At 42.5% G+C, this 26,989-nt stretch overlaps 1 protein-coding gene and 1 pseudogene across 1 annotated transcript in view; both read right to left on the bottom strand.

The window, feature by feature from the left end:
- The window catches only part of Psma5 (proteasome 20S subunit alpha 5), a 25,376-nt gene extending 17,552 nt beyond the window's left edge, over positions 1 to 7,824 (bottom strand). The window contains exons 1-2 of the mRNA XM_059266088.1: positions 7,672 to 7,824; positions 4,495 to 4,561 (exon numbers count right to left, since the gene is read on the bottom strand). Of these exons, the coding sequence (XP_059122071.1) occupies positions 4,495 to 4,561; positions 7,672 to 7,700 (96 nt within the window). The 5' untranslated portion in view covers positions 7,701 to 7,824. The remainder of the gene's footprint in view (positions 1 to 4,494; positions 4,562 to 7,671) is intronic.
- Positions 7,825 to 13,802: 5,978 nt separating this feature from the next.
- Positions 13,803 to 14,038, bottom strand: LOC131912646 (small ribosomal subunit protein eS21-like; annotated as a pseudogene).
- Between the last annotated feature and the right edge of the window lie 12,951 nt (positions 14,039 to 26,989).

Here is a 26,989-nt window from a genome sequence, read left to right as displayed (position 1 = left end):
GAAAGAAGAAATTGATCCCAGGCTACCTTCTTTATTTTGAAAAGCTAAATGGCTTCTCTCCCCACTGTTCATGCAGAAGACCCTAGGTTTACTGTATGGAAAAGGTAAAGCAGTCTTTGGATCATTGAGCTCTAAGCCTAGTCAAAGGGTAGAGTATTATTACTGAAAACCAAGTAAGTAAGTAGAAATATATGAAGTCAATATGAAGACTCTCAAGCTATTTCCCTACTTAGATCTCAAAGGCAGGAGCCAGAAACATATTGGAATGAGCACTTCTCTCTAGAGCAGTAGTTTTTACAATCTGGCAAAATTTCACACTAAGAAATATATCAGAACTATAACTCCCACACAAAACTACCATAATTTTATCAAACAGAAAAAAAAATGATTCATGAAAAAGAAAAACCATAGGTCAATACTATGGACAAGGTATTCTCATAGCTACTGCTCTATCCCTTAAGAAAGAAATGTTCAAATCAGGTTTGGTGATCTTCGCCTCTTATTCTAGCTCTTGGGAAGATGAAGGGAGGAAGATACCAGTCCCAGGCAGCTTAGGCTACACAGTGAAACCCTAGCTCAAAAGAAAAGCTGAGATACAGCTCAAGTGATAGAATGCCTAGCATGCACTCTAGCACCACATAAACCAGATCCTATGGTCCATGCAGTCCTAGCACCTAGGAGTTAAAGACAGGAGGATCAGAAGTTTGAGGGGCACTGAGTTTGAAGATAGCCTGAGATACACAAAACCCTATTTGAGGAGGCAGGGAGTAAAGGCCATAGGAATGAAAAAATAATCACAGAACACAAAATGGCTCAACCATTTTTGAACAGTTTTATTAACACAACTGTTCATTAATTTTACAGAAATTGCTTTGTGTAAGCTATCTATTGGGAGGGTTGTATTCACTATTCCCAACCCTCTAGGCAACTGTGGGTGGGCAGAGAACAGATAGGCAGAAAATCGCAGAAGTCTATCTTCAATAGACTTTCACATAATGAAAAATGTGTGGATAATGCCTAACAATGCCTGTGTTCTAAATATACAGCGGATGGCAAGAACATTATCAAATAAAAGAGTTGAAGTGGGCTCTAGAGAAGGCTCAGCAGTTAAGAGCATTGCTGCTCTTGAAGAGGACTCGGGTTCAGTTGGCAGCACCCTCGTGGTGGGTGGTTAATAGACATCTATAATTACAATCTCAAGAGTTCTGGTGTCCTCTTCTGGCCTCTAAAGGCACTGCACACACGTGGTGTAAATACATGCAAGCAAAAACACCCATACACATAAAAAAATAAAATTAATCTAGAAAAGAAAAAAAGAGTTTAAAGTGCCGCCTCTGGGAAACTGAGAACAGATGTACAAGCCTAAGGGACTGCTGTTCTTATTACACAATTTATACAGCCATTTTACCTTTGACTCTAAAACTACATAGGTGCACGCCCTGAAAAATTAAAATAATAAGTTATAATAAATATGAATCCATTGCCCAGAAAATTAAATATAAGACTTATGTGTTCCCTAATTGCCATAATTTTTAAATTTGGGCACAGACTGAACCTAGGGCCTCTCATCTGCTAGGCAAGCACTCTACCACTGACTACATCCACAGCACCTACTTGTAATTGTTTATTGAGGATCCTGAATCCTCAACTGCACAAGACAGAGCCAAATTCCCATCTACTTCTAATTTTTTCCAGTAGAGCAACTCTCAAATGGGGGCTCTCTTGCCCCCCACCAACATTCAACAAAGTCTACAGAATTTTGCCGGTAAGTGCTACTGGCATCTAACCAGTAGTGGCCACACCAGAAGGCCCCACATGATTCAGTTCAATCATGTAGAAAACCTGCTTTCACAGCATAAACACATATTGTCAGTCTACTCAATTTGGATTCCAATTTCATCATCATCATCATTATAATAATAATAATAGGCCAATATTTCTGAGACAAGCTATTTTATAAAATACATCAAGGGCCGGCAAGATGACTCAGCAGGTAAAAGACCCTCACACAAGCCTGACAACCTGAGTTCAATTCCTGTATCTCATGGTAAAAGGAGAAACAACTCCTGGAAGTTGTCCACTAACTTCATACACGCCAGATTGTGTACATGTGTGTAAACACACACACATAGTGTCAAAATTCAAGATTTTTTTCACTTATACTCTCCAATGTATCTTTATACTCTAATTCTGCCTAAATTTCTCTTCCTAATCACCTTTGTAGGCTAAGGAAAATAGAGAAGACAAGGGTACCTCTGAACTGCATCTGTATACGATTCCTTGAATATAACTCAGCAATGCAACCAGTGTCAGATGCTTAAGATGATAACTTTGATATTACCACAGATTTGAGAAACCTATTCTAACAGTACATTCCCTATCACTGCTGGTTGTATTCCACCCTGCATTATTTATAAAGTACCTCCAAATGATTCATCACTTCTAGCCAGAATTATTAGTCATTCTCCTGATGTGCACGTGCAAAGGGTGTGTACCCATGGCTATTCAGTAGGTGCTGTGGTCCCAGACTCGGTCCTCGTGCTTACACGGCAAACATCTTAAGTGAGCTACCTTCACAAGCCCACTCTCTAGGTCTTCTCATGCTATCCAAGCCATACAGCAACCAAATTGCCTTCTCACTGGCTTCTCAGAAGATACCAAGGCAACAAGCAACAAGCAGGTTATTTAAACTCCAAAGCACCTGAATTTTCATAATGATTGGGTCTTACTACTATAGGCTACATTACTATCTAGCCTAGCTAAGATTACAGAGATCAAATACTATCTCATTATCTCTAGATGACCTAAAGCTTACTAGCCCTAAAGAGCTTTTAAAGCAGGACAGCTCTTGGCCTTAAGTAGAACTGTTGTCGCGGATGAAGCACAAATTAATACTACAGTTTGAATTCTGATAGCTTAGCACTTCACACTCATGCGTTTTCAATACAGAGCGAAGATGGTCAGAAAGAGAAGTACGTGGTTCAAAAGCAAACTAAGCCCCACGGAAGGAAACTCCAGAAGGCTGGAGAAACTCCAGAAAGTTAACAGTTTTCCATCATGAACTGTTTCCAACAAAATGAGCTATCTCTTAAAAAAATGTCTTTAATCATATTTATGTGTCATGTTTGTGTGCAAATACAAGTGTGTGCTGGGGAACTGCAGAAATCAAAGGACAACCTGAGGGACTCGGTTCCTTCCTTACACCATGTGCGCCTTGGGGACTGAGGTGGTGAGGCTTGGTGTCAAGCACTTTCACGAGTGAGGAGCAGTTTCGTGAGACAGCATACTGCACTCGAACTACACAAACAGAAGGGACTAGACAGACACTGTTTGGTGACAGGGAGACGACGCACGCATGCGGTTAAGAGACAAACCACTTCCATGGTTCCCAGTCCTCGTTAGAGGAATTGGACCTACTGTGTAGAGCTACCCCAGAAACCAAAAGCACAATTTCTAGTTTGGGACCAGGACATCTCTTTCTTTCTCTCTTCTAAGCATTCCTTTTCAATACTTCATTCAAAGATTACAGATATTCATGATTCCTACAACCCTGGTTTTCTAACAGCCTCTTAACTATCTACCAAAGGAAAAGCTATTTAAATTATTCATAATTCAACATATGTAGTTCTAACTTCAGGTACAGGTAGCCTTCTAATGTTGAGAATACTAGTGTGAACTACATGTTTGGGTGTGTGTCTGTCTGTCTGTCTAGAGATTGCATGCAAGGCAAGCACTCTACCAACCAAGTCTGTCTGTCTGTCTAGAGACTGCATGCAAGGTGAGCACTCTACCAACCAAGCTATACTCTCAGCCCTTTACATTTGATTTTGTTTCTAGATTACAGGACACGCCTCCTTTTAGTCCCCAGTATCTACTACAAATTCACAATTTTACCAACAAAACTGCAGGTGATCAGTTATATGATTTGCTCAAGAAAACAAAATATAAAAGGCAGCAGGGCCCAAAGAGATGACGTAGGTTGGCAGTGTTTCAGTCCCAGGACCAGTGCAGGAGCATACCCCTGTAATCCTAGCACTGGGACAGCAGAGAAAGAAGATCTGAGGTTGTCAGTCTAGGTAGTCTAGCCAATCAGAGCTCCAGGTTCAGTGAGAGACCCTGTATCAAACCACGACAGAGCAACTGAGGACACCCAGCGTCAACCTTTGGCCCAGACACGCCTGCTCACACATACATACAAACACAGGAGCGAACGCTGGACTTCTACATTCCTCTGTAAAGTCAAGATGTGAAACAAAACCATGTCCCTCCATTCTCACCGAAGAAAAACTCACATAATTATGAAGCAGATATCTGTTCAAAATGGACCTCAGAAATAGTATTAATGAAAACTGTTATAAAAATAGTAGCTGGTTAAAGGAATGTAAGAATATTTTCTAAAAAAATGGCTAAAACACACTTATCCCAAATGTCCTTCTAGCAAACAACGTGTGAGGGCTGTTAATGAAATTTCCAAACCTTTACTTGCTACTATACCTTGATAGCCTCAATGGCATATTCCACTTGAAATAATCTTCCTTCAGGAGAAAAAGTATTCACACCCCTGCAATTAAAGAACAAAAAACAAAACAAAACAAAAACAGTATTAGAAATTGTCAGAAGGATACAGACAGTGGAACGAAGTTCCTTGACAACTAGCTCAGATTGACCGGGGGGGGGGGGGGGGGGGGGGGATGGATGTGCAAGTTGCCCATCACTCTGCCCACAGCAAGCCTTTCAGTCTTTCGGTGTTTTCAAGGCACTCAAATCTATGCAGAGAATGCCTCTCCCCTACTCCCAAGACTAACCAAAATCTTAACCAAACGGATCAAATGAAAGCAGGTGACCTGAATCAACGTGAATGAACTCTGAGCCAACCTACCAATTCGTTTGATAAATTCATGCCCCAAAGCTATCAGGCCATTTCCAAGAAAATGTCATTTTTCCCCCTTTCCTTTCTTCCCATTATGTGCATTTGATGTTGCTATTTTTGTAGGAGTCAGTTAAAAGTACATTTCTCTACCTATGAGATATTGTATTAACAACAGACTAACAGTGTGTGGAGAAGAGGCACCTAACATACTGTGAGCTATAGAAGCTTTCCACACACAATTACCATTTAAAAATGTAATTAATTACATTTAATTAAAAAATGTTTGAATGAATGAATACAAATGATCAAATGATGGCAATCCTTAGTTTATGAATTCTAAACTTCTCAACAGTATGCATACAGCACGGTGTTCTCAAATTTTAACCAAAACTTTTAAATTTTTTCTTCAAAATAAATTGTGTGTGTGTGTGTGTGTGTGTGTGTGTGTGTGTGTGTGTGTGTTTAAATAAATTGCTCAAAGCTACTTGGTATGAAAAAAGCAGAACTGGAATCAGAGTTCACAAATTCTTACTTACAGACACCAAGCTTTCAACTCTACTACACTGTCGCTGACAATTCTTCTCACTAAATGAGAAGTGGAGAGAATCTCACTATCCAGTTCCTCATTTGATCCTCAATCAATATCACTAAAGCCGCTCAGAAGGAAGTCCAAGGTTCTGAAGAACAGTCTAAAAATCACGGACAGAAAACTGGGGTCAAAAGCTCTAGGACCGAATGTTCTGAATGATTTGACTCACTACTCCCTACCCTCTCCTTTCTCCTACCACACGCTGCCATAAACTCCTATCAACTCCTCCTCTATGGTAACATCACTTCCATCTCTATGTCCTTGTTACCTTTTACCTAACTATTGTAATAGCCTAACTGGTGACTTGTTCTTCTAATCCAATCGGTTAATCTTTATAAAAACAATTGTGATGAGGCAACTTCTTAAAGAAAACATTAGAGCCTGACACAGTGGCTCATGAGTATAAGCCCAGAACTCAGAACACCCAGGCAGAAGGGATTGTCACAAATTCAAGGCCAGCCCGGTGCTCAGTCACCCAGGGCTATAAATGATACCTTGTCTTTAAAAAGTAACAACAACAAAGACCATAAAGAGAGCTGAAGAGATGGCTAGGGGCTTCCAGGGGCTTCCAGAGGAAGAGTTTGATTTGATTCCCAGCACTGACATAGTGGCTGAAAACCATCTGTTACTCCAGTTCCAGGAGATCCAACACCCTCTTCCGGCCTCAAAAGACACCGGGCATATACAAAGTACACGCACTCCCCCGCCCCAATTTTTTAATTCATTTTTTAAAAAGATGAAAAAAAAATTAATAGCACACAGTTGCCTACAGAGACCCAAATCCTTAACATTCTATTAAAGCCATCAGCATCTGGCACCATCCCAGTTTTCCTGTATCACCCACTAGCCCCATAATATGCATCATACATCTGTGGTAACCAGACTGGACTCTTTTCAAATATGCATTATGCCTCTCCACTGGCCCTCCTTTGTCCATACTTTATTATCCGACAAAGCTGTTGGCTCCCCCGGTCTTGATTTATTAAGATTCTACTTTCTCCAGACCCATTTGAATTATCAGCTTCTTTGTGAAGTGCTCCCCAGCCCTAACAATGAATGCAACCTCCCATCAGAACTTCTGACGCTCTTAGACTCCTCCGATGGCATCTTCTCTCTCTCATACTAGTTACTCTTCTAAACAGGGGAGTAAGGACCTTGACTTTGCTCACTGCTGTAGAACCACCTAAAGATGATTCTCTTCAATACCCTGGAAGCCAAGTGTTAACGACCATTTTACTTGACAGCAGGAAGTAGTTTTAAAACTTCACACATATCTTCTATGAGTCAGCAAAAGATTGAAAAAGGCCATCCAAGGTGCTACAATTCTGACAGGGTCAATATATACTTGCCAGCAATTTCTCAGACAGCCTGGAACAAAGAAAATGTCTGCTTTCTCTAACTTTTAAAGGAAGTTAATATAGCTTGCAAAACTAGCCAAAACAGAAACTGAAAGTTAAAATGTCTACAGCATTTATAGCAGTATTAGCTAGCATTTCCAAGACCTGAAAGTCTTTTGTTTTTAATAATGATTGTTTTAATAAACACAATCACACAGCTTTGACTTTACAAAACATCTGGCCTTCAACAGAACACTACAATAATGCTTTCAACTTTTTTTTTGGGGGGGGGAGGGTTCAAATGGAATCAGCATATTACAACTCTTCTGAGAACCACTCTACATTCTAGTTCCTACAAAACCAGACTGCAGGCAATGTATCCGGCACAGCTGAAACTGCCTTCGCGCTTTTGAAAGGACAAAAATGTAGAGCACAGCATGTCTTCTTCCACAAACTCATTCAATAGTCTCTGGTGGCTTTTTATTCAAGGCACCTCATTTCACTTTTTTTTTTTTTTTTAAAGCAGTCATACTTAGCTTGAAAAGATGAACGCAGAGCTGGTGACCCCCCTCATCCTCCTCCAGGTTAAAGGTCGGAGTCCGGACCCCTCTCCACCGCCTGCCCCAAACACAAACCCCAGCTTCTCGATTCCCCAGGGTGTCAGGACTAGCGGTGACTCAGCGGTAGGACAAGTGCGCCCGATCCGCTCCAGTCCAGCTTGGGGAATCCCGCTCGGCGCCTCGGGAACCAGATTCCCCGGGTCCCGCCAGACTTGGGATCCCGGAGCGCCCATGACACTGCAGAACCAAGGCCGCGGCCCGGGCCCCGGGCCCGCCCACCGTAATCTAGACCCTGCAGCTTCCCGCCGTACGAACCTGTCGTACTCGGACCGAGTGAGGAACATGGCGAGGACAAGAGGAGGCAGCGGTGGATACGCGGGGTTTTCAAGGGCCACACGATTCCAGGTAGCACCCTAGTCAACCACACCGCCACAGCACCAGGGACCCTGCTCCCGTCTGCGCGTGCGCACGCGACCCTTTTAGCCCGCCTCTCGTGCCTCCTTTCTATTGGATGATCGAGATTCTCGCCGCGGTGATTGGGCTGACACGCTTCCTCGCCGGACCTGGGTTAAGGCGGGGAGGGCGGGACCAAGGCGCCCTTCCGCTTTCCATCTCCGGTGGTTGCTAAGGGCGCTGGGACTCGAGGCAAGTGGTGAGAGTGAACCGCTCAGAGAAGTTGAGCCCGCTGCGAGATGAACAGCTGCAAGAATCGGATTGATAGTTGGGTTGTCGGGGTCGTGACGTAAGTCCTGCCAGCTCTCGCAACTGCAGCCGGGGACACGGGTCTCTTCCTCCTCGCGCTCGCAGACCCAGCTCTTCACGGTCTTCCCGGCTCTGTGACACCCGGAACCGGCTTTGCTGAGGACTTTGACTTGGGCAGAGATGTGTGCGCCTCAGGACAGAGTCTGCACCCGCGCGCCCGGCACTTCTGCCAGCCTGGCTTGTTATTGAAAAAAGTTTAAAAAGTTGATAGATTCTAGTCTGCAAGGAAGTTTTTCAAATTCTTGCACAGGTAAGGTTATTTTACCAAGCTGTCCCTGGATTCACACGCATACCACCACCACCCTAGCTATCCAAGTTTCAGGTCCAAAGATCCAGAGCTCAGGACCCGAGATTTAGATTAGTCACTGCTTTTTCCGTGAAGAGTGAGTAACTTCTTTTGGTATGTGTGTGCTTCTTGTTTCCTTTTCTTAAGGGTAGAAAAGCAACTTGAGAACTTTTTAGAAACATTGTAAATGAATTATGTGTCAAAGAAAGATAGGCGCTTAAGAAGAGGCTGTCTAGGCGTGTAACTCGGTGGCAGAGTACTTGTCTAGCATGTTTAAACCCCTGGTTTGAACCCCAGTCTTGAGGAGGAGGTGCGTTCTAGATGTGGGCTGGGGAAGAAGTGGTCAGAGCACAAAATTTCATGTAAGATTAATTCCTAGTGGAGATATGTTGTACAGCAGGGTGGTAAGTTTATATCTAATACTTGATTTTTTTTTTTTCTGCTTTGCTTTTTCGAGACAGAGTTTCTTTGTATAACAGCCCTGACTGCCCTGGAACTCGCTCTGTAGACCAGGCTGGCCTCGAACTCTCAGAGATCTGCCTGCCTCTGCCTCCCAAGTGCTGGGATTAAAGGCATGTGCCACCACCGCCCGGCTTGAAATTTTCTAAGATAGATTTTAATCACTACCAAAAAAAGGTAGGAGGTAGTGAATGTTAAGTTAATCGTGATACTATACATATATCAAATCATCATTCTGGTGGCTGGAGAGATAGCTTAGCAGTTAAGAGCACCGTGTGCCCTTCCAGAAGATTCAAGTTTGGGTCTCAGCATCCATGTCAGGCTGCTCATAACCCATGTTTTATTCCGGCTCTAGGGGATTCACTGCCTTTCTTTTTCTGGACTCTGCTGGCACCTGCACCTCTTTCTCTCTGTCTCTCTCTGTCTCTCTCTCTCTCTCTCTCTCTCTCTCTCTCTCTCTCTCTCTCTCTCACACACACACACACACATACACACACACACACACACATAAAAAATCTTTTTTTAAAAACATCATTTTGGGCTGGGTGTGATGGTTCTTTTAATCCCAGCACTCAGGAGGCCGAGGCAGGAGGATCTCTGTGAGTTCAAGGCCAGCCTGGTTAAATTGTGAATTCCAGGCCAGCCAGGACTATGTAGAGACACCCTGTCTCAAAAAAAAAAAAATGTTTTTTAAACATCATTTTGTATATTGTAAATGTAAGCAACTGTGCTTGTCAGTTCTACCTTAATAAAGGAGAAGGCATAGGAGGAGGAAAGAAGTTGTGTAATAGGCTCTTTTGCCTGAAAGGGACATCTCTAGTTTTGTTTGTTTTTAGTACAAGTACTCACTTTTAGCCTACACTTGCCTAGAATTAACTGTGTAACTCAGGTTGTACTAGAACTCAAGACAGTCTTCCTGGGATTACAGGTGTGCGATCCCAAATGCAGCTGCAGTTTATTGAGCATGTGCCGCTGGCCAAATGCTTAAACTGCCCTGGCCATACTTAGAGTTCCTACTTGGCCCTGTGTTAGGTTCATAAGTCACCAAGGCATTTCAGCAGTAAGGGGAGTGTAGAAATGTCTGTTTGGGTTGTTGGTATCTGTATCCCCACCATTTATTTACTGGCCACATCCCCCCATCCCCGACCCCCGTGGGAATTTTAGTTTTGTAGTTCTAGCCAATCAGGTATTTGTCATTAATAAAACTGAGGAGAAATTCTAAAAAAAAGTCCTTGTAGATCACTGAAAAGAGACTGCTAACCTTTTAGTTTTCCTGTCAGCTATCTGACAAGATTTTCTTCCAACTTGTCAGTAGCTTTCTATTGGAAAAGTGCTGGTTCTAAATTCCCCATACCTGCTGTTTAGAAATACTTTTAGTATAGAGAAAACGTGGGGATGAAAGACACTTACAGCCTCTCCTAATAGCCAATGCAGTGATACATGTCTGTCTCACAAAATGTACCTCTATAGAGCAACACGCTTGTGCATGTATACCAGCAATCCAGGGGGTTCACAGGTAGCTCATTGTGGGGAAAAGGAGAAAGCTTATTTTCTCTCAACCTCAGAGTACCGTGAGAGATCTTGTCTCAAAAAATAAAGTGGAGAGTAATAGAGGAAGGCACAGATGTCAGATGCTCTTAACTATTGGGCTACATGTGCTCACATACACACATAATCACATTTTTTTACAAGACATTTCACAGAATGTCTTGCCTATGAATATTCAATAAATAACTCTTTCATTGACAGTGAAGCCAGGTGTCCCTCCCAGGAAAATAATAAAGGAACCAGAAGGCAGACTGAAAGGCTCTTATTCTTCATAAGTAACAGAAAAAGTAATGATCAGTCTGAACCCCAGGTCCTGAGGCCTGGATCATCAGATCTGAAACTTTTATGGGGTGGTGGTATGTGTGTGAATTCAAGGAATGCCTGGCAAAATAACCTTAACCATGCAGAAGTTTGGTTTATATTCTTACTTTCTTATAGGCTAAAACCTAACAACTTGCAGACCAGAAAAATGGGCCAGTGGTAAAAGTCACCAACCACCAATTCTGACAACCTGAGTTTGATCCCCAGGACCTACCAGGCTGAAGGAGAGAACCAACTCCCGCAAGTTGTCCTCTGATCTCCACACACACTGCCTGGTTACTCTTGTTGTCTCCTTGACGCAACCTAGAGTCCCCAGGGAAGAGGACCCTCCACTGAAGAATTGCCTAGATCAGACGGGCCTGTAGACATGTCTGCAGGACATTGTCCTGACTGCTAATTCACGTAGGCAGGCCCAACTTCTTTAGCTGTGTGGTCCTAGGCTGTGTGCGAGAGCTAGCTAAGCATGAGCTTGTGAGTGACAAGCCAGCCATTCCTCCATGCTTCTGCTTCTACTTCCCACTTAAGTTTCTGCCCCGACTTCTCACAGTGATAGACTGTGACCTGGAAGTATAAGACAGACAGACCCTTTTCTCCCCAAGTTGCTTTTGGTCAAAGTGTTTTAACACTACAACAGAGAGTGAACTAGAACACATTCCATGGTTTGTGTCCACACACAGGCAAAATAAATAAAATACAATTTAAGTTAAAAAAATAAATAAAAGCTACCAACTTTTCTCAACAATAATCCAGGCAGGCTCAAGTGCCCAGCATTACAGTTTAGACCCACTGAACATTATCCATCTCTGCCCCCAAAGAAGTCATTAGGAAGAACTTGGATTCTTTTTAAAAACAACAAAAAAACAAAAAAACAAAAAAAATACAAAACTATAATTACCCAACTTGCAAGTCTATCTGACTATATGTAAACTAGAAATTTTTACTTCCTTTTGTTGTTTTGTTTTTGAGACAAGGTTTCTCTGTGTAGCCCTGGCTATCCCGGAATTGATTCTGTAGATCAGGGTACTGGAATTAAAGATGTGCACCACCACAACCTGAGAAATTTTTACTTTCAAATAGCTTCCGGAAAGTGCATTACTATTCCAATAACTTTTGATAAAGACATACAGTAAAAAGGGGAATGTTTCTGAAACTTAACCTCAAATTTTGCATGGTTTTAACAAAAGCAGAGAATGGGCACCTGGACAGCTAATGGGAGGATAGAGAGACTGCCTTTTAAAAGTAATTTTAAAACCTGGTGTCTTTTTTTTTTTTTTTAAAAGCCTGGTGTGGGTAGTCACCTGTAATCCCATCAGTAGAAAAGCCAAGAAAAGAAGATCACTGCAAGTTCAAGGCCAGCTTGCTATGCATAGTGAGTTCTAGGCAAATCAGAACTATATAATGAGACTCGGTATAAAAAAAAAAAAGTTGAAAATCACATGTACATATGTACATAGCCTTTAAAAGAAATGAAACTGGGGCCAGAGGGATGGCTCTGCATTAAGAGCACTGGCTGCTCTTCCTGAGGACCCAGGTTCAATTCCCAGTACCCACATGGCAGCTCACAACTGTAACTCCAGTTCCAGGGCATCTGACACTGACATATCAATGCACATAAAATAAATTTAAATAAATTACTTAAAAAAAACCCTCTGATATTTGCTACAACTTGGATGTTTATATTAAGGCTAGGGGTATAGCATGCATAAGAGTAGGTAGACTTCTGTCCCATCAGCCAGCTCCCAAATAACCACACAGAGACTTATTAATTATAAATACTTGGCCGATAGCTTAGGCTTGTTTCTAACTAGCTCTTATAACTTAAAGTAACCCATTTCTATGAATTTACTTTCTGCCTCATGGCTTTATTAATTGTATCCCATTTTCCGTGTCTGGCTGGCTTTTCCCTGAATCTGGCACCTCTGCCCTCCTTCATCCCAGAGATCTCTCTCCCTGTCAGCAAGTCCCATCTAACCTCTTCCTGCCTAGCTGTTGGACGTTTAGCTCTTTATTAAACCAATGAGAGCAACACAACTTGTATTGTGTATAAAGTATATTTTATACAGTGTATAAAAAGATTATTCCACAATATATAAGGCCTCAGAAGTTGATCCCTAACACTGTGCAAAAGGGTTGGGAAGAGGTAAGAAAAAAGAAGCACTAAGTGTAGTAAGTGGGACCCAAAAGGCCAAATATATGATTCTACTTATATGAGATACCTAGGATAGTCAAAGTCACAGAAGGAATAGTGGTTACCAAGGGTAGGGAGGCAGAAATGAAGAGTCATGATTGAATGGGCACAGTTTTTTTTTTTTTTCTAGAAGAAAAGTTCTCGAGATAGACAGTGGTGACGGTAATCCAATAACATGAATGTACTTAGTGCCACTGACAGACACGTTTAAAACTTGTTAGGTGGATAAATTCCATCTTATGTGCAGTTTAAAGTTTAAAAGGAAGGTGATTGAAATGTGAGTCTTTTGAGGATCAGTACGCCATATACTAGCCAATATGTCACAGAGACTCTAGATAGATCCATTGAGAAAAACAAACAAGAGCTAATAAACACTCCAATCACATGGAGATTAATGTGTGTCTTGGAGAAATAGAAGGCTTTTGTTGTGCTGGTATCAAACCCAGGGCCCTGTGTGTGTGTGTGTGTGTGTGTGTGTGTGTGTGTGTGTGTGTGTTTGAGACAGGGTTTTTTCTGTGTGGCTTTGGAGCCTTTCCTGGAACTCACTCTGTAGCCCAGGCTGGCCTCGAACTCACAGAGATCCACCTGCCTCTGCCTCCCGAGTGCTGGGATTAAAGGTGTGCGCCACCACTGCCCAGTGACCCTGTGTATGTTAAGCATGTCCTCTACCAGCAAGCTACACACATGACTTGAAGTGAAAAAGTACAGCATTTCATATTGCCAGTTTTAATTTTTAAAGTATTTTCTAAATAAAACAGACGGAAGTACAGAAGTTTGTTAGTGTCCTGGCTAGTTTTTTGTCAACTTGACGCAAGGTAGGACTATCTGGGAAGAGGAAACCTTCACTTTTATTTATGACGAATATTCCCTGATCTCTTCTGATCAAAAGTTCTTTGAGACAATTCCATCAGCCTTAGCCTTAGAATCAAATCATCTGACTCACCCATTCTGAGAATGGCCCCGTAGATAGCATAGGTTTTAAACTGGCCATTAAACCGGCCTGTGACCCTGTTAGCCCCAGCCACATTCATCTGGATGGATGTGTGGTCCTTGGCTCTAAAGATGTGGTTGCTCACGGGCACGTACAGGTCGGCGAACTTGTCAGCACCGTTCTGCATGTCGAGGTGGTGGCTGCTCACTGGGCCAGTGAGAGTGCAGAAAGGGGGCATTTTCTTGATTAATGATTGATACAGAGGGGCCCAGTCCACTGTGAGCAGTGCTATCCATGGTCAAGTGGTCCTGGGGTATATAAAAAAGCAATTGAGCAAGCCAATAAGCAGCACTTCACCATGATTTCTGCCTCAGTTTCTGCCTCCAGGTTCCTGCTTTGAGTTCCCACCCTGTGTTCCCTTCATAAAAGACATCCTTTTCTTCCCAAGTTGCTTTTGGTCATGGTGTTTTATAACACAGCACTTGAAACCTAACTAGGACGGTTAGGTGCAACCTTTGTAAGTGAACTGCTGTGAGCTGAGTACTGTTGCTTGTTGGAGAAATGTCATTTAGACATAAAATTCTATGTTCATCCACAGAATGAGAGCTCTTAAACATTTTAGTACTTTTTTTATTATTGTTTTTTTCAGACAGGGTTTCTTCATATAGTTTTGGTTCCTGTCCTGGAACTCACTCTGTAGACCAGGCTGGCCTCAAACCCACAGAGATCCACCTGCCTCTGCCTCCCAAGTGCTGGGATTAAAGGTGTACGCCACCACTGCCCAGCACATTTTGGTACTTTTTTGGACATTTTTGCAAAGAAAGGGGCCCTTAATTGAATGTCCTCATAATTCTTTTATAGATATAGCACAAGATCTAAACTGTGTTACAATAAAGCATGATACTTTCCCAAGTATAGATTAGAAGCCTTGCCATCCCACTGGGAGTAAATAGTTTTTCTGAAGTTATTGCTCAATAAATATTAGAGAAATAGAGTTATTTGCTAGTAACATAGGATTACTTGATGTCAGACATTCCTGGGCAAAATGTAGGAAATATGTGGGGAATTTTTAAAGTGATTTCAAATCAATTGAAGTCTCTTTGCTCTTCTTAAATATTATGTTCTGCAAATCCATCTGTCTACATTTATCTCTAGCAGCTACAATTTGTTATTTACATAAAAAGACATTTTAGATTTGGCTGCTTCCCTATATGAGATTTTTTTTTAACCTCAATCATTTTGTAGGAATATTTAAAAATAACCATTTTTAATGCAAAGATATTGGGAGTTTCATCTAGCTTTGATTCTCGCAAGTATCTCCTGAAATAGTAGTTGACAGTCCTGGCTGATGACTGAGCATAGCAGGAGAACTCTTATAAACTTGGGGCTCCATGCTTTTGAGGCTGTTACTTGAAGACAAATAACCAATGTATATGCTGCCCGGTGCTTTGCTCTATCTCTTATAGAGTCAGACTTGGATCATAGGCTGCAGGCTCTTGCATTCTCTGTTCTCTTCCCTTTTATCTTATACTGATCTCTCTCTCTCTCTCTCTCTCTCTCTCTCTCTCTCTCTCTCTCTCTCTCTCTCTCTCTCTCTCCATATATATATTAGAACTTGTGAACTGAACTGAGCTCTGAAAATTTAACTCTAGCCCTCAATACCTCAGAATGTGACTGTATTTGGATATAGGTAGGGCTTTTAAAATGGCTTTCAAAGGAGCCAGTTAGGGTGGCCCCTATACACTCTGACTGACATCCTTATAAAAAGAGGAAATTTGGACACACAAAGAGTTACCAGGAATAGACGCTCAGAGAGGAATGGCTGTGTCTGCATACACCAAGAAGATGGCTATCCGCACACCACAAAGAGAAGCCTCAGAAGAAACACATCACTACCTTGACCTTGGACATCTAGCCTCCACAACTATGAGAAACAAATTTCTTTTGTCCAAGTCACCCACCCTGTACTATTTTGTTTAGGCAGCTTTTGGAAATTAGCACACATGTCAGATTCCAACTTGATATTTGCTCATAGGTGTACTCAGACCAACACAAGTTGTAGAAGAGATGTGAGAAAACACAAGTTAAAAGTTTAATGACTGTTTCACTCCTGCTAGCGAAAGAGGATGGCATGCTAAGGAAGATGAGTAGTTCCTAGCACAAGGTGGTAACCCACTTGCTAAAGGCTCTATCCTTGTTGACCTGGGAAAGGCTAGTAGAGGGAAAACCCTTGTAAGTATAACTTCAGGAATTTGAAATACATTGGAAGATGATACCTATAAGGACAGTGGGGTTGTCTGGTTACTGCTAACCAGACTCCAAAGAGGGATAGTGGAAAAGTCAGAGTCTTCTTTGGTGGATGACCAAGGTTGAAACACTGAGGATCTCTTTAGCAGTTTACCGAGAAATTTGTCCTTGTAATTAGAGAACTGACACAGTTGAGCCCCAGATAGACTTGATAGTCACAGAGCTGCAGAGTTAGACCCCTATTTGAAAAAGCCAAGAAACACTGAAACAATGGGTAGGACGTCTAGGTGGGCATCCTTAAGGACGCTTGCTCTGCAGGTCTCGAGTACTTTCAAAGATGGCAGAGGTGGTCTGCCTCTCTAAGACAGCTGTGACTACAGAATCACTCTCCCACAAGAACCACAGCAGTTGTCCTTACCTCCTCTCCTGGCTGCCAGATTTTGCTCCAAGCAAAACACAGCTGGGACCTGATAAAGGAGATTTTATATCACAGAGCTAAATGAGTTAACTAATGTGCAGAAAACAAGGGAATGTTCCAGAATTTAATTTTGAGGTTGCTTGATCAAAGAGGCTGGCATATAAAACTAGACAAGATTCACTGATTTGGGGGCACTTCTTCAGACATAGGATTTAACACCCTGTTAACAAGGACAGGAGAATGAAAGTCACTGCTGGAATTGTCATAGGAGCCTAGAGAAATTATGGTCAATGCTGAGCAAAGTAGAAATGTTTTTGAGTTGCCCCAATACCTCACAGAGGAATAAATAGAAATGTGGGACAAGAATTGGTACTTTGTATGAGACCAGATCATTGTTTCACAGAAGAGTCCAAAAGAAACACTAGTTACAAAGGCCACTAAAAATGCCCTGGTAATAGGGGCAACAGTGTCACTAAGGTCTCGGTTGTATGGGGCTGACAACTGGAGAGTCCCTGACAGAGCTGGGACTCATTCATAGTTATAGGAATGATATCACTCCGATGTCCATTAATGGAGGCCAGATGGTGCTGTTTAGTCCCCAGATTCTATGAGGTCCAATTACCATAAAGACCTACAAGATGTGGCAAGAGAAACAGTAGAAATGTCCGAGTGATCCTGGTCTTTGTTAGAGACCATCACTCCCACTTTGGCCATATTGTCCAGTAGAGCTTTATACTGAAAGTGTCAGAGGTGTGAAAAGATGCACTTTGGGGCTTGTGGTGCCTACTTTTGTGTTAATCTGACTGGGCTGTTGAGTCCCCAGATACTTTGATTAAAGACTATTCTAGGTAAATCTGTGAGGGTGTTTCTGAATAAGATTAACATTTGAATTGGTAGACTCAGTAAAGCACTTTGCCTTCCCTCTGTCTTGAGCCTCAGCCCATCGGTGGAAAATCTGAATAGAACAAAAAGATTGATAAGAGGTACCACCTGCCTGGCTGCTTAAGGTGAGACTTTTTTTTTTTTTTTTTTTGGCCTTTAGGCATGAACAGAAAAATCAGCTTGTTGTGGGATAATCTTTTTGTATACTGTAAAGATGTGTCTCTGCCTAAGGCACTTTCTAATTGGTTTAATAAAGAGCTGAATGGCCAATAGCTAGGCAAGAGAGACTAGGCAGGTCTTCCTGGCAGAGGGAAACTCAGGGTTAGATTCTAGGTACAGCAGAGATGCCAACAAGATGCAGAGCAAGTCGGACATATGGTACAGAGGAGAGGTAACCGAGCTACATGGGGAGAATGTAGATTAATAGAAGCAGGTTAATTTGAGTTAAAAGAGCTAGTTGGGGAAAAGCCTAAGCTAAAGGCCAAACTTTCATAATTAATATTAAATCTCTGTCATTATTTGGGAGCTGGTGATCCAAAGATAATCCAAGAAAGCTAGTTACATCAGTTCTTCTTAGTTCTCAGGATTTCCAGCCTTCAGACTCAGACTTGAGTCATTGTCCTCCCAGGTCTTGTGCATTTAGACTGGAATCAAATATACATTGCTTCTCCTGGGTCTCCATCTTGTTGACTAGAGATCTTAGGATTTGTCAGCTTCCATAGTCACATGAGACAATTATTTTCTTAATCTCTGTCCCTCTCCCTTTCCCTCTTGAGGGACTAGGAGTCAGTCAGATCTTTGGTAGGTACAAAAACAGAGGGAAGAGACTTTAAGAAAATTAATGTATGCTTCACTCAACATTTAAGATGGCTGACTACTGGGTTAACCTCTTTCTCAGGCATTTGTTACAGTAATGAAGATTTAGTAATATTGGAGACCACCTCTGGGCCTAGTATGGCACTATTACTCGGGGAGATCGCTTGGCCTTATTAATGACAGGTTGACTACATTGGGTTGCTTTTTATTCTGGAGGGGACGTGGTCCCTTTTCACAGTGGTAATCACCTGTTCTGGGTATTGTTTTTCTTTTCCTACCCACAAATCTTCAGGTAGAACTGTTACCGTAACTCCCACTGTCAGGAAGCTTATTGTAGACCCAATCCACAAGCATAGAACACTGTGAAGCAGATTTTTTACTTTAGCATGGAAGAGCTGAGATGCTGCCTGGTGGTGGTGCATGCCTTTAATCCCAGCACTCGGGAGGCAGAGCCAGGCGGATCTCTGTGAGTTTGAGACCAGCCTGGTCTACAGAGCAAGATCCAGGACAGGCACCAAAACTACACAGAGAAACCCTGTCTCAAAAAACAAAACAAAAAAAAAAGTATCTAGTGATCTACAAGCAGTGACTGCTGCAGGGACACCCTAGACTCAAGTCCAGAGACCGGTCAGTAAAAAGAGGTGTCACTATCATGACAGAGATAACTGGCTCTGACCAGTAGGAGGACAGAGACCTGGTCAAAGCCCAGGTGATACATTTAGATGTCTCCTATTATTTGTATGGCCTATTGTAACTGAGTGAGCACATGGAACAAATATGACCAGAGAAGACCTGAATTGCCATGAGTTAATATTTGGATCATATCACCACATAGTTCACCAAGACCAGCCAAGGTGATACTGAGGGTAAGGGGAATTTAGAGAGGGTCATAGAGGAGAGAAAAACAGTATCAGCTGTGTCGTCTGAGATCAAATGTTCTCGTTAATACCACTAACTTTGCTCTAGAAGTTTCCCTTTAGGAAGATAAACCTATGGGAACATGGAAAAGCTTTTCAAAACCTGCGTGATGGAGTAGATCTGTGGGTAGTGACTGTGATGTATATGAAAATAGTCCTTTCAGATTGTCTATTGCGGGGTCACAGGTAATTGATTAACCCAGATGCTGACTTTCAGGATCCATCACTGTGTTGGCAGTTGAGACCACACTTCCTATTGAGCCATTCCTAGCTAATGACTTAACATGGCAGAGTGTACCAGTGCAGGCTCATTCCTGCAAGACTCAGGACCCAACTAATGTGCTGATTTGGTTAGGAACTACACATAAGATTTAGATTTCAGAGGGATATTTGAAGAATAATAGAAATTTCTCAACTTTAATGTGTTATTTTATTATTTCTTTGAGAATTCCCTAAAATGTATTTTGATCATATTCACCCCTACTCCTCCTCCAACCCCTCCCAGGTCCACCACCACCCCCTTTTGCCCACTCTCCCAACCTCATGTCTTCTTTTTTCTCTTTTTTTTAAATAACCCCCAATTTGTGGTACTTATATACTCACGGGGGGAGGGTGTCTATTGGAGCACGATCGACCTACCAGAGGCCACACCCTTAGAGAAAACTGACTCTCCGGACCCCAGAAGCATCAACTGTCAGTAGCTCCTCAGCTAAGGCTGAGGACTCATGGGCCCATCCTCCCTCCTAGGAACAGCATATTTAATGCAGATAAAATAAAAGAGGTAGGGTCAGCTAGATGGCTCTGTGGATAAACACACTTGCCAAGCAAGCCTGACAACCAGAATTTGATCCTCAGAACCTACGGTGGAAAAGAAAACCAACTCTGAAAAGTCATTCTCTGACCTCCACACATGCTCTGTAGTATGTGCCCACACATAAACACATGCAGCAGTAATAATAAATGAAAATTTTAAAATAAAATCAGAGACCAATGAAACAAAAATACATAAATATTATATTTATTTATTTATTAAATAGGTGAGAGAAAAATCAACGAAATAAAACTTAATCATCTAAGATAATAAGGAATAAAATAAACTGTCAAGACTAGCTAAGAAAAAATGAGAACATTACTAATATTAGCAATAAACAAAGTGACATCACTATGGGTCCTATAGACATTAAAAATATAAGAGGATACTATATATAACTCTGTGCCAATTTGACAATTCACATGAAATGAGAAATGTTAGATTACAAAACAAAACTTATCAGGACTGACACCAGAACAAACAGAAAATTTTATATTCTAAAGGAATTGAATTCATAATTTAAACCATCCTACAAAGAAAACTCCAGATGGCTTCACTGATGAATTCTTTCCAACATACACACTGCTTTTAGAAAGGCATAAAAGATATATTCACACTCTCTAATGTTTCTGTTTTATTCTATCTGTGGCTTCACATCTCCTGTCCCCTTGCATCACTTATTGAGCACACCTATGTTCAGGGCATAATGTTAATATTTTGGATACAATGGTGAATAAAAGGGGTTTATGGGGGGTGAGGTGGGAGGAGGAACTTAGATGTTGTTTGAAGAAGCAATACATAAAGTAAATGCAATGAAGTAAGTGCTAATAAAGATCTGTATAAAGTACTATGACAGATGGAGATGAAATCCGGGGAGGGGAAGGCTTTTCAGGGTGGAGGGGGGACAGAATGGACCACAATGTGTCTTGTGGTATGGGCATTCAAAATCTGGAAAATAGATTTTAAGTTTGTTTGTTTGTTTTTTTAATCCTCAATCTTTGCCCCTTATTCCATAACCCTTAAAAAAAAAAAAACTAAACAAACAAAAAAAACTTGTCCTTGGTTCCCATGTTTTATACATTCTCTCTAAATGACTTAATTCATTCTCACACTTGTCCCTGTCATATGCAAGTTAAGCATCCCAACGCCTGTGTCTCCAACCTCTACACCTCTATAGAGCTCTTGACTTAAAGATCCACAATCTAAGAACTCATCTACTTGAGGACTTTGCCGTCACACCCACTCCTAAAATCACCATATTTCTCCCCTTTTGACGAAGTTTTCCCTCGATGTCCTGTGCCCTCCAGTTTGTACACTGTTTCTCTGCTTCCCTTCATGTGGTTAGATGCCTCACTTCCTTTCTTTCTGCGGTATCCTACTCTAGTCCACTGAAGCTTCGCCCCCATTACTCTTCTGGGGTTGTTCTCATCCACATCACAAATAGTCTGCATGCTGTCTAACCCAGTTCTCACTCACTTGACCCAAACAGCAGCTAGCCTGCTGACCACTTCTTTCTAGAAAGACATCTTGACTTCCACTGTCCATTGACATTCTTCCCACCTCACTAGACCTCCTTCCCAAACTCTTCATTAGATCCCCATTTCTCTTAACTTTTAAGAATTTGCATTGGGTAGTGATGGTGCACGCCTTTAATCCCAACACTCAGGAGGCAAAGGCAGGCAGATCCCTGTGAGTTAGAGGCTAGCCTGATCTGCAGAGTGAGTTTCAGGACAGCCAAGGCTACACAGTGAAACCCTGACATAAAAAAAAGGGGGGCAGGTGAGGGGTATATTCTGGTACTCCACTCTTGAACTAATATCTATTTTTTAAAGATTTATTTATTTGTATTTATGTGTGTGAGGATTTTGCCTACAATGTGTGTATGTGCACCACACATATGCTTGGTACCTCTGGAGGTCAGAAAAGAATATCAGATCCCTTGGAACTAGTTACCGATGACTGTGAGCCACCAGTCTGGGAACTGAAATTGGGTTCTCTGCAAAAGCACTCAGTGCTTTTAACCACGGAACTGTCCATCTCTCCATCCCCAATACTTAATTTTTATACTCATTTCTTAGAAAAAATACCATTTATAGGTGATTGAGAGATGGTTCAGTAGTTAAGAGCACACACTGCTCTTGCAGAGGACCTGAGTCTGGTTCCAGCACCCTTGTCCAGAGACTTACAATGTCCTGGAACTCCAGCTCCAGGGGATACAATGTCCTCTTCTTGTCTGCTGGGTCACCTGCGCCCATATGTACATAGCCACACACAGATACATACACATACACATAATTAAAAATAGCAAAAAAAAAAAACCAGCAGTGGTGGTGCACGCCTTTAGTCCCAGCACTTAGAAGGCAGAGACAGGTAGATCTCAGTGAGTTCAAGGCCAGCCTGACATACAATAGAAAATTCCAGACTAGCCAAGGATACACATCAAGATACTGTCTCAAAAATAAATAAAAATCAGATAGGTGTGGTGGTACAAAGCTTTAATCCCAGTACTTAGGGGGCAGAGGCAGGTGGATTTCTGTGAGTATGAGACCAGCCTGACTACATAGTGGTTTTCAAGTTATCCAGGACTGCACAGAGACCCTGCCTAAAAGAGAGTCATTTGTGTCATTGTTTCCAAAAGTATGTGTCTCCAGCCTCGGGCTGTCCCTTGTAACTCCACTCATCTCCACTGGCCGCCGTACATGGATGTCCTGATCATGTCAACTAAAGACCTCGAAGAACACTTGTTGCTAATGCAGAGAAAAGGCACCCAGCACCCACACCGGGTGGCTCATAGCTTCCTGTAACTCTAGCTCCAGGGGATCCAATGTCCTTTTCTCTCCCAGGAGGCAGAGATAGATGAATGCCGGTGCTCATCTGGTACCTTAGCTGCCTGCATGCAGGTGCACACGTATGTACACCCACACAAAAATGTATAAATAAAGAATATATTCTCAAACCCCGAGCTTCAGTTTTCTCTGCTCAACCCTTATTCTCTTGCTCATCCCTATTTCAGTAACGGTGATGGTCACTACTCATTGTCAAGTTGACTGGACAGGGGAGAGCCTCTGGGTGTGTCTATGAGGGTGTTCCCACAGCTGTTTAAGGAGGAGGTAAGACTCATGGACTGCTGTCCTTGACTGGAGAAAAAAAAAGGAGGAAGCCAGCTGAGCATCAACGTTCATCTGCCTTTGCTTCCATTTTTAAAAATGACTGCGGACACAATGTGACCAGCCACCTCACGTTACTGTCCCCAAACCACAGCCACTCTTGCCACGATATCGTTCCTTCTATGATGGACAGTACCCTCAAACTGCAAACTGAAATAATACTTCCTCTCTTAGGTTGCTTTTGGTGGGCATTCTGTCAGAGCAATGAGAAATCTAATATGGTAAGGGTTTTTCCATTCATCTTGTTACTCAGACCAGGAATTTGGGGGAACTACCAATCTTTTATTTTTCCAAATATCTTCATTGAATCCTTTAGTACATTTTGCCAGCCCTGCCTTCTACTTCAAATCTGATTAATGACTTCACACACCTTGGCCATGCGTCTCTCCTGATCCATCATCATCTTTCAGTCAGATTCTTTATTTTTAAAAAAATGTATGTGTGTGAGGGTGGGTGCACTGACGTGTGTAGGCACATGTAAAGCCAGATTGTCATCTTTAATTTCTCTCACTGAACCTGAAGCTTGCCATTTCTTTTGGACTGGCTGGCCAGAGGGCCCTCAGGCCTCAGGTCTGGGGTTACAATCATGAACCACTGCACCTGCCTTATACGTGGGTTCTAGGATCCTAAAGTCTCTTTACCCACTGAGCCATCTCCCAGCTCCTGTACCCCTTCTTTCTAATTGACATCCTGCTTCTACTCTTCATCCAGTATAGTCTACAGTACATAAGGAGGTGTTATTCCTCTGTTCAAAATTTTCTAGTGATTTGCATCACACTTTGTCCCAGCTGTGATAAAACATCATGACCAAAAGCAACTTGGGGAGGAAAGGGTTTATTTTAGCTTATAGTTGTAGTCTATCACATAGGGAAGTCAAGGCAAGAACTAATGCAGAAACAATGCAGGAATTCTGCTTCCTGCCTTGTTCTCCAAGGTTTACTCAGCCTGCTTTCTTAGACCACCCAGGACTACCTGCACGGGCGTATCACTGTACTTGGTGGTCTGGGCTCTTCTACATAAATTATTATCATTTCTTCAGTTGAAGTTCGCTCTTCTCACATCACCCAAGACTATATCAACTTTTTTTAAAAAAGCAAACAAACGAAACTAGCCAGCACACACTTCAAAGTTCTTTCCATGGCCTCAAGGCCCTCATGGCCCAGCCTCTTGCTACATTATGACTTTCTCTCCTCCTCTTCTCCCCTTTCTTTCCTCTGGCTTCAGTTACCATAGTGTCATTGTTTCCGAGCCACATGACAGACAGGCTCATTGCTGCCTCTGGATCTCTGTACTGACACTTCACTCTGATGGAAGGCCTTTTCTCCTACTATCTACTTCCTTACCTCATTCGGGCCTCTGCTGAAACGTCACCTTCTCTTGGGGAACCCGTCTATCTAAAGTAACTATTCCATTTGCTATGCTTTCACTTTGCTCTATATATTTTGTTTTGTTCTTGAGACAAGGTGTTGTTATGTAGCCCAGACTGTCTTTGAATTCGTGATCCTCCTGCCTTGCATCCCAGCATGTTCTGCTCTATTTATCCAAGTTTATAACAATGTAGGCATTATCTCATATACGCATTCACCTATTGGGTATACGATGTGACTTCTAGAATTGAGCTGCACAGTAACCAAGTTCTGCTTAGTTTACCTCTCAAAAGTTTCTTCACCTGTCTTCTCTCCATCCCCACAATCTCCACCTCAATTCAGTTGTGATCACTTGCTTGGACTACTTTGGTATTCCTCTTCCCCACCCCCTACTACTATAATGTGACAATGTGATAGCCTTCTGGTTGATGTCTGTTTATATCTGCTCTCTACATAAAACTGTTTTGTGAGGAACCCTGTCTTTGCATATTCTACAGAATAAGCCTCTTTCCACAGCATGCAAACCATTTCCAACCATATCTCCCACCTCTTCCTCTCTCTATTCCCCCAGGAGTATCATTTGTGTTTCTTTCTTCTATCCTGGACCACACTCCTGCTTCTACTTTTGTGCCCTTTCCTGGCTCACAGAGGGCTAGATATTTCCTCCTCTGGTGATGCTTCTCTTGCATTTTTCATATTGCACTCAATTTTTGTTGTTGTTGTTGTTGTTGTTGTTGTTTTTGGTTTTTCGAGACAGGGTTTCTCTGTGTAGCTTTGCGCCTTTCCTGGAACTCACTTGGTAGCCCAGGCTGGCCTCGAACTCACAGAGATCTGCCTGCCTCTGCCTCCCGAGTGCTGGGATTAAAGGCGTGCGCCACCACCGCCCGGCTGTTCCCCCACCTCCCCCCCCCCCCCCCCGGGAGAGGTTACAAATATATAAACTCCTGAAGAGGGGAAGGCTGTGCCTTACTCATGGAACAGCTCTTGTCACATAGTAAGTGGAGATAGAAATATGGTCCAGCATGTTCAAAGAATAAGGAGTTATACATATGGATACTATGAGGCACAGACGCACAAAAGCTTGACATGCTGGGGAAATGGAGAAACTCAGGGTGTCTACAGCTTGGTAAACACAGGAAAGGAGCAGGAGATGACTGGACAGACTTGGGTGAAATCACAGGAGTCTGGTTGGAAGAATTTAAGCAAGATAATACCAAGATCAAAATTCCTTTGAAATGCCATTAGCAGATAACAAGTTTGAGCAGGGATGGGGCCGTGGCTCTGAAGTTATGAGAACTGGCTTTTCTTCCAGATGACGTGGGTTCGGTTTCCAACACATATGATGACTCACAACCATCTGTAACTCCAGTCCCAGGGAACCCGATGCCCTCTTCTGGCCTGCATGGTCACCAGGCATGCAGGATGCACAGATGCACAGACATACTTGCAGGCAAAACACCCACCTGCCCACACACATTTTTTTTAATAACATGGTTTTGGTACGGTGGTGTACATCTGTAATCCCTATACTCAGTAAATAAAAGCAAGAAGATCAGGTGTTCAAGGTCATCTTCAGCTACCTAGCCAATGGAGCCACTGGAGACTGTCTCAAACAAACAAAACAAACAGATGGCCGTGATGAGCTGGATTTGGTGACTCGTGTCTGGAAATCTTAGCAGGTGGGAGGCTGACAGAATTGCTGTGAGTTTGAGGCATGTTTTACAAAGCAAGTTCTAGGCCAGCCAGGCAAGGCCCTATCTCAAAACACACTGTACACAGGGCCAGCAAGGTGGCTTAGCTGATAAGGGCATTTGCCAAGAAGCCTGACCACCTGATTTGGTGCCTGGAATTCACACAGTGGAAGGAGAGAACCAACTCCACCAAGTTGTTCTCTGACCTCCACACACACAACCCACAAATATAAAATAAATAAGTAATAAATTGGATCGAAAGGACATAAGCATGAATGGAGAGCCCAGAAGGGCATTTCATCGGCAGGCCCAGTAAGAGGTAAAGGTGGGCTAGGCTTAGTTGGGGATGGTAAGAAGCACATGGATTCAAGCTCATCTTACAGGTGAAAGGATAAGACAGAGTAAACGAGGGTGAGGGAGATGCATTTGCACAACTGAATGACTCAGTTTCTGAAATGGATTTGTCAGAGTGAGGCTCAACAGGGTAACAACTAAGGGTTGAGACTTCAGATGCTCGAACATGCGACAGGTAAAGAGGTATATCAAAAAGACATTGAGCACAGGAGTGCAGATTGCAGAAGAGATGTCTGTCCTGGGAAAAATAACTGTCTGTAAAACCCTAAGAGTTGACAGGAGAGCCTAGGGTCTTGAAAAAGAGGAGTATGTCTGATGTGGAGAGTTGGGTTGGAGATAACAAGAACATGAAGCTGAAAAACCATCACACTTTGAAATGCCCCAGGATAAGGACAGAAGATGAAGAGAGAGAGAGAAAAAGGCTAGACACCAGGTGCTTGAAGATTGTCAGGGAGTGGGGGAAAGAGG

Source organism: Peromyscus eremicus, chromosome 6 (genome assembly GCF_949786415.1).
Source record: "Peromyscus eremicus chromosome 6, PerEre_H2_v1, whole genome shotgun sequence".
In the NCBI taxonomy this organism is placed as follows: domain Eukaryota; kingdom Metazoa; phylum Chordata; class Mammalia; order Rodentia; family Cricetidae; genus Peromyscus; species Peromyscus eremicus.
This window is presented reverse-complemented; position numbering and strand designations above follow the sequence as displayed.